General features: G+C 40.2%; 1 protein-coding gene across 1 annotated transcript in view; it reads left to right on the top strand.

Annotated features, from left to right (window-relative positions):
- Positions 1–4,232, top strand: part of LOC107268232 (basic proline-rich protein) — a 67,550-nt gene extending 63,318 nt beyond the window's left edge. Inside the window, exons 3-4 of the mRNA XM_025085823.1 lie at positions 647–740; positions 4,227–4,232. Coding sequence (XP_024941591.1) covers positions 647–740; positions 4,227–4,232 — 100 coding nt within the window. The remainder of the gene's footprint in view (positions 1–646; positions 741–4,226) is intronic.
- Positions 4,233–8,844: the final 4,612 nt, after the last annotated feature.

The raw sequence follows: 8,844 nt of genomic DNA, 5'->3' as shown, positions 1-8,844 counted from the left end.
ATATACAGTATATATATATATATATATATATATATATATATATATATATATCCATCCAGAAACGTATACACGTGGTTTAGACTGCACTCGAATTAAGCAATACCGATTCCGTGTTAATTGACGCGACTGTTTACTACGAGATCTCAACACCCCCCTCTATGAGGTTCACAAGATTGCGTAGATATGTGTTCCTTTGCATCACTGCGAAATATCCTTACGTTGTTTTCTATATTCGCTGATTAAAAAAAAATGGAAAATAATTTCATCAGATCATATACGATCGTATCCTGTACCCTGCTACTTGCCGGCCAATTTTTCTTCTGGAGAACGCACGGATCACGTACTCACCCGGAGCTCACATGTCTTCCCCGTAACGTTGCACTGGAGATTAGACGACTTTCTAGTTTTCTAATGATCCGGTAAAGCCCTCGGGATATATAACGCTTGTGTGTAAATATATATATATATATATATATTCGTGCGTTTCTCATATTCTCCCAGATTTCTGTATATGCCAAGTGGATTTACTTTTACGGTCCATATTCCTGTACGACTATAGATTCTATAATATTGCATGCTACACGTGACACACACGAAACACTATACACAGCACACCCTAACATGACCTATCGGTCTGGTCTGACAGATCGTTGCCTGTCCCCAGGAGGCACACTCCCTACTTCGGCCAACCGGACTACAGACTCTACGAGCTGAACAAGAGGTTACAGCAGCGTACAGAGGTGAGTAGAAGACAGATACGATATATAGAGTAAATATAGAATTTTGCAGAAAATTTTTTTTTTTTTTTTTTTTAATTACACGTAATCACGATAATCGCTATCCGTAACAATGAACGTGGAAAAGTTGAAAGGGGTGTCAATTTTTTTTTTCACTTCAAGAAAATCCGTGACCCTGTATTGAAAATGAAATTTTTAAACGTTCGAGTAGTCACGAAGGGTCCATTGCTCCACAGCATCCGTATCCAAGTTCCTAACATATACGTATATACCTATACGTACCGAAACCCAAACTCACCCCTGTGTATTATAAAATTATCTGACTCATAGAGCACAGGCCCGATATTATATATACCAGCTGCCGTGAATATAGTCTTCACGTGACCATCGGTCCACTTCAGAGAGATTTTCGATAAGCGATAAGATACCTTTTTAAATATGACGCAATGTAACTCTGCCGGCAGTATAGCTCTCATAGCTGCCTTTTAAACTTGCATTATATTCCTTTACGTATATACGACTTCCATTCCACTTTCGCGTATCCAGCCTATACTCAACTTCCAGTCAATTTCGTATCCGCGTAACACACGATTCCGTATGCACGGAATATACCTGGATAAAGTATAGTCAGACTTCGGTAGCCTCACTCGTATACCCGAAGCTGTCCTTCCGTATTCTACGTGGGTTCCATGCTCCCGGGACCAGATCGCCTCTAGTCGGTTTCCCATCTGTATATCTGCATATATAGATATACGAATAAAGGACGAGACTCATAGCAATGATTTTGTCGCTCCGTTGAGAAAGGGGTTGGAGGACGCGTTTATCGCGATAGTCGGGCGACGATATAGGAGAGGGGTAGGGATCCTGGTAAGTCCGGGGGGTGAAATACACAAAAATTCAAGTGTTCCACTTCAATTGCGCATTACTGTATGTTGGTCTCATAGAAATTGATCCGTGTATTACCTTAGCACCTTGTACCCAGGAAACACGTTTGTCATATTTATGTAACTTTTACATGGTTACCATATAACGACACAATTTATGTAATAGAGATGTATCTATGACAATACATATTTACTGGATATGTGCAACTCAAACAACACATATACATATATGTATATTGATATATATATTTCAAAACTGAATTCCGTATGTATGCCTCGTTTTTAAAACGATTATAAAATAACAATTACTATCTTTCCTGAGGATTCCAAATGCGAGATAATTCTTGAAACACCCTTTATTGAACGTTGCTTTACCTATACATTTTGACTCTTATTAGTTAACTGTGGTATTTTAAAAACGAGATGTGTTTATGGATCAATTTTACAGATTTCTTGTATATTCCATATATCCAGTATAGATCAACTGCAGAGATATTTTGGAAATATCATATTTTTATTACGACTAGATTTAAAAGAAAAACATGACTAGAAAAATGTGTATTATCAGGAATTGAATAATCTTGTTGTAAAACGTAAATAGTTATATCGCTATCCTCTTTGACGACTATATCACGAGTTTTTAGCAATAGAATACTTTTGTCTTAGTTTAAAAGTATTCTTTCTTTTATTCTGATGACAGTAGGTCTGTTCTCGTTACATATATTTTCTGCCTTTTTCAAAAAGTGCAGATTTTCATTGGTTACTTAAAAATATCACCCAATAAAAATTTGCACTTTTTGAACAGTGCTGAAAATGTAGGTAATAAGAACAGACCTAGTTATTACACAAATTGTAATCGTTCAATTTTTATACAGATAATAAATGATATAAAATTTATAAAATCATAGTAATTAAATTTTAGGTTTCTTGATTTTCAGTTGTACTGTGTGTGTTTGCTTCAAAATTTCAGGTTAAATGATCTTACTTTTACTATAAAAGTTCTATTATATCAAAGATAGTATATTCAATGTGTTCACTTCTTGCTGTTTTAAAAATCGTATAGTTTTCAGAACGATTATTGAATACGATTTTTATTACCTATTAATTTAACAAATGAATCAGTTTCTTGTCATGTTTTTTAAATTCTTTGATATTGGTTTTAAGCATGCCCATATTATATTCAAGACGAATAATAATGCTAATATTCGTTGAGAGTATATATGACAAAATTTAACCGCAAATATAGTTGTGAACTAATTTAATTGATTCGTTGATAATTAAATTAAAACAGAATATAAATATTTGAAATAATGTCGCTTACGATTATTTTACTGAATGCTATTTGATGCAAACTATTTTGAAGTACAAATGGAAATCCCGAAAATCAAAGTCATCAAAATACATGACTAAATTTGCGTACTTACGTGAAATAATAGTTTTAATAATTGCTTGATAAAACAACGTTCTATAACATGTACTCGTATTTATGCCAAAATTCTATCAAATCTGTATTATATTCTGTATACTGCGTACCAATATGAATACACATTATAATCCCATCAATCAATGCGAATAAGAGAATAATATAAATTTGATAACTTTATATCACTGTTCAGAATCGTACACTCCGATTATGATTAATAATTACATCCTTAATTTGACAAGGTAATGATACAAGAGAAGATACGCATATACGTTCACCATCATACAAAATATCAAAGAATTTTTACGTATTTTACTTTGGTCCTGTTTAAAACGCTGTGGGTGCCGTTGAATAATAGGACATATACGTAAAAACAGTTTAATAATTTTTAATTCACACCTTTATGAATTATACTTGACACACAAATATGCATATAGCAATGTGTTACACAAGTATGGAGCATAATTGGTGGTGAAAGACACAGAGACATCAGAAAAAATGTTAATTATAATTAGTGTGAGAGTGAATTTTATGAATATTAGATCAGTTGTGAACTGCGTTAATACATTTCATTACAGAAAATAAAAACGAATTTATAAAGACCTTCGCAAGGCAAGCAACGTGCACAGCTGAATTAGGACTTGTGTATTGATTTTTCCATCTCATAAATTCCCATCTTAAATATAAATAATTAGCAATAGCAGATATTTTATAGCTCTCCACAGTTTGATCCAATACACATTTTGCTCCCACTAATTCCGATAGAATTTTGTATTAACATTCTTTCTACCAAAGGTCTCAAAAGACACCTTTTAAAATTTTAACTCAAAATTTTTGGCTAAGGTAATCATTTTTCCCCATTTGACTCTTTGGCTTTTCTTATAATAATTGGTAAATTAATTTAGCAATATCTTTTTTCCTCACGCTCTCCTGGATCTAAAATACGCCTATGGTATATCTATTTCTGGTGTCTTTTGACACCTCAAAGATTTTATAACATTGTCTAATCTTAAATCGTTCTACACATAAATATCAACATCATAAGGCAACACCATTTTATTTTAATTGAAATTACGAAATCCCTATTGCAATTGTAAAAAAAAAATAGGCGATTTCCCGCTATAACTTTTAATCGTAGTGAATATTATGTTCAAATTTGCATTTTACTGTAAATCATTGCAGTATTAACTTCTCAAAATAATTGTGGTACGCAAGTTAAATTTTTTGAGTTAAGGTATTCTTTGTCCACAAGAAGATGGCATGTGAAATGATAGGAGGAGAGGGAGCAACGCGGGATCTCCGTTTGCTCCATCTGACACCACTCTTAGCGCTACCTCAATTTTCACCTATAGGTTCAGAAGAACACGTACTAAGACAATATGTACACATTATCATTCCACCATCTCATTGCAGTCACTATGAACAGGTTCATTTGTTTTCTTCGTCAAGCGATTGGATTAGCAGTGACAATACTTGTGACGTGAAGTAGGGATGCCAAGTAGTGGGAAATAGATGCCTTAAATGCTATCTTCTCGTAAGCGAAGAATATTTACTTTGAAGTGAGTTGAACTCAAATAAAAAATGTGAAAAAAATTGACTGAAATTGCCATTGCAGGTAAGTAGTACAAATATTTATAGCACTACTAATTATAATAATATTACCATTTTTTATTATTTTTCTGATTATCAAATAAAACCAGAATAATTAAAAACAATATATTTTTTTAACTATATTATCTATTCTAATTATTGACAGTTATTTACTTTAATTGCAAAGGTATCGACAAATACCTATTGATCAAAATAAGTATACATAAAACCGCGGTAGAACAGTGTTAAATATACACAGTGTAGTGGGTTTCAGACAGCAAGGGATCGTACGCTGAATCTTCTTGTTTGTCTTTTAAATTGGTTTTATACCTCTATCAACGTCAATTATTATCAAAACTCTTAATCAACAACACGGTTTTAAAAAAAATTTTTTTTATGGGAGGTGGAAATGCTTTTACGCGCATTGTGTGGGGCTCCTCCAGTATGGCCCTACCCATTAAAACTACCTCCCGTTATGCTGACATGAATCAACACTGGAACCGCTTTCGCATTACTTTAGGATGGTGTCATTCCTGCACCGTCATGGCGCCCTCCTTTTCCTTAAGTTAATGGTTGAGCGTATCTTCCATGCCCTCTTCGATTTTCTTTTTCCGAAGCACATCTACATATTCTGCAACGACTATCCACTTTGCAGCATCTGCGGTACTGTATTTTCAGGTGTCAGGGTAACACCCAGTGTATTGTTTACTCTCCTTCTCTCGTCCAATCACTTTGTACACTCGTAGAATGTGTGCTTAGCATCATCAATGGTGTTCTCGCAGTAGACGCACTCCGGACTGGGTTTCCTTTTGAAGCGGAAGAGGTAGGCGTTAAAATGTCCGTGGCCTGTTAGAAACTGCGTGATGTAGAAGTTTACTTCCCCATAGTGTGTGGTCAACCATGGTAGAACCTCGGGTATGAGCTGGTTTGTCCACCTTCCCACGCTTTCGTTCATCCACGACTGCTGCCAGTCACGTAGGGTCTGTGACCGTTCATGTGCCTTGACCGTACTGCGATTATTCTCTGCTCGTCTTTGTTGTACACGTTTCATTTCTTTCGCGAGTAGTACTATCAGGATTACTCCTGCGACCACCGGAGACAGTGCGGTATGCGCAGGCTACACGGAGAGCGCTCGTCCTCTGTACTGACATCAGCCGCTTACGGTACCGATCGATGTCGAGTGAATCAGCCCAAATTTTTAGCACTGTAGAGCATTATCGAATTGCACACGTTCATCATGGCTCTTCTCTTGCCTGTTCTTGGTCCTGAAATGTTCGGCATAAGCCTTGAGAGTGCCGCTACCAGCCTTGCAGCCTTATTGGCCGCACTCTAAATTTGGTTGTAGTACGTCAGCTTCTTATCGATCAGGATCCCTAGATACCTCACAACTCTCTTTGCCTCGATGCTCACCCCATTGATGTCCACACTGAAGGGCTCTTCAAATCTCCTTTTTCTTGTTAATACCACCACTTCTGTTTTTTCAGCCGCGAGCTCCAAGCTATACTGTTGGAGCCATTCACAGATTTTTCTTGTGCTTTGAGCGACTCGTTTCTTTGCTTGTGCTGGTGTTTTTGCTGTTACTACCACAGCGATGTCATCGGCAAAGGCCACGATGAATGTTCCTACAGGCATATCCATTCTCAGTATATCGTCGTAGTTGACATTCCATAAGTCCGGTCCAAGCGCTGAGCTTTGTGCGATTCCGGAGGTGATCTTCCGTCTTCGCTGGCCGTCTGTTGTGTCGTAAATTAGTTCCCTGTCGCGAAGATAGTTGCAGGCAACTCTCAATAGGTAGGCTGGCACTCGTAGCTTCTTGAGTGCTGCAATGATATCGACCCACTTCGCCGAGTTAAATGCATTCTTGAGATCTAAGGTCACTAGGATGCACACGCCTCTGGTCCTATGCGAGCCCTGCCACGCCGTTGCTGCTGTATCGACGACCTCTTGAATTGCCCCTATAGTGGACCTACCTTTGCGAAAACTGTACTGCCTGTCTGAAATGCCCTCAACTTCCTCTACTGCTGCCCGCACTCTCTCTCGTAGCAGCTTCTCGTAGATTTTGCCAGTGCAATCAATGATATATAGGGGCCTAAACGACGATGGCGTTACTGGTGGTCCCTTCCCCTTATCGAGTAGTACCAGCTTCTTATTCTTCCATCTAGAGCTGAAGGTCCCCGCCCGTAAACAAGCATTATACATGTTAAGTAACAGGTACGGATGTTCTTCAGCGACTACTTTGAGGACCTCGGACGGTATTCCATCAGGCCCTGGAGCTTTGCGATTTGCCAAGCTACTGGTAACGCCTAAGAGTTCCGATTCAGTGAAGAGTGGGATCACTCCATTTACTGTTACTGCATCGTATTCTGTTTCCGGGTGTTCTGGAAAGAGTGCTCCGACAATGTCTTCCATGGTCGCGGGGTCCTTGGGACCCTCCGGGGCTAGAAGTCCAAGCTTCTTTGTAACAATTTTGTATCCGAGCCCCCATGGGTCCTCATTCACCTCAAGGCAGAGCTCCCTCCAGCTTTGTGCCTTACTGCTTTTGATGGCTCTCGCGAGGTCCTTTTCGGCCGCCTTGTAGTGCCTTGAAGCACTTTCTGCGCTGTCATGCCTCTGCGCTCTGCGTCTAAGTTTTAGGCACACCTTTCGTAGCTTCGCTATGTTTTCTGTCCACCAGTAGGCCGGCTTTCTCTCCTAGGCATGGCTGCATTGCATCCTCTAACAATGAATTGCATTGTACTGGTAACTAGCGCCTCCGCTTCCATTTCGTTGCTAGTTGCTAGTTGCTACGTTTGCTACTCGAAGTAGTGTCCCGCCTTTGCTCAGTTCCTCACTCAGGGCCGTCCGATCTAGTTTTGCTGCGTTCCAACCCCTTGATATGGGATGCCATGATCTGGTGCTACCGTCCCTATTCCTCCTGCCAATTTCGAACCTAATGTACTGGTGGTCGCTTGCCGTGAACTCTTCAAGTACTTTGCAGATCTCTATGGCCTACGCCATTCCTGAGGTGGCTAGGGTTAAATCAATTATGGAGCCCCTTGTTCCCACTCTCCGAAAAGTAGTCACTGTTCCTGTGTTCATAATGGTCAGGTCAAGTCTGGCTGCCATCTCAACCAGGGTGGCACCTCTGGTCCCCGTCCACTCCAATCCCCATTCAACAGCTTTGGCGTTGAAGTAGCCTGCAACGACCACCTCACCTTCCATTCTCTGATTGTGTCCTCCAGAGTGCTAATCCTTTCTCTGTACATGCCGATGCGCTCGTTCGGAGAGAAATAGCAGCTTACATATGTGGTGCCGCCAAGTTTGGCCCAAACGAAGCCCTCTCCGAAACCAGAGGCGGACGAAGCCAGTTTGTTTCGTTCTCGCACCCATATTGCGGCTGTCCCTGAACTGTCCTTGTACTGGTTCTGTGTTTCCTCGTTTCGATATTGCTCGCAAATGAGAAGCAAATCTGACTTATGCTCAAAGGCTATTTGTACCAAGAGTCCTTGGGCTAGCTTTGATCGACTCAAATTTCGCTGCAGAACTACTACCATCGCGGTTTAATTGTTCTGGTTGCTGTTTGAGAGGCAACTGTTGGTTCCTGACACGTGAGCCGACAGGCTTCCGTTTTTGAAGTCTGCACACGGTAAGCAACGCGGGCTATTAGTACATGAAGATGCCTTGTGTTCGCTGACGCCACATCTCCAGCATAGGTTGCTTCTATCCGGTCCCTTGCAAGCAGATGAGCGATGGCCAAAGCCATGGCATCTATAATACCGGGTAGCCTGCTGGCTCAGTCTCACCCTGTAGTTTAACCAACCTAGTCTAATGCGTCCCTTTTCATGCATTTCTCTTGCAGCTTGAGCCTCCATATCCACAAAAGCCATTCTGCTTCCCCATCTGTTCGTTTTCGAGAGGTTGACCTTGACTTCACCCCCCCTAGCATCGCCCAGTGCGGTCCTTATGGCTTCCCTGACATCTTTTTGTTCCGACGCCCCGTCCAGGTCTTTTATCTCCAACTGTGCCCTTGGGACTAGTTGTGTGACATCGCCTGTGTCGCCGACTACTTCTCTGAGCTTGTTTTCAAACTCAGTCTTGCACTCCCACGTGGCCGCCAGCTCAACGAGTACTTCGCCTTTTCTCGTTTCGCGTATGGCCTTGACTTGTACTCCGTAGTCGTCGGGTGTGACCTTCGCACGTATGATTTTCAGTACTTCAGAGTACATTTTCC

This window comes from Cephus cinctus, unplaced genomic scaffold (assembly GCF_000341935.2).
Source record: "Cephus cinctus unplaced genomic scaffold, Ccin1 Ccin1_scaffold0048, whole genome shotgun sequence".
Classification (NCBI taxonomy): domain Eukaryota; kingdom Metazoa; phylum Arthropoda; class Insecta; order Hymenoptera; family Cephidae; genus Cephus; species Cephus cinctus.
Note: the sequence above shows the minus strand (reverse complement) of the source record. Positions and strands in the feature narration are given on the sequence as shown.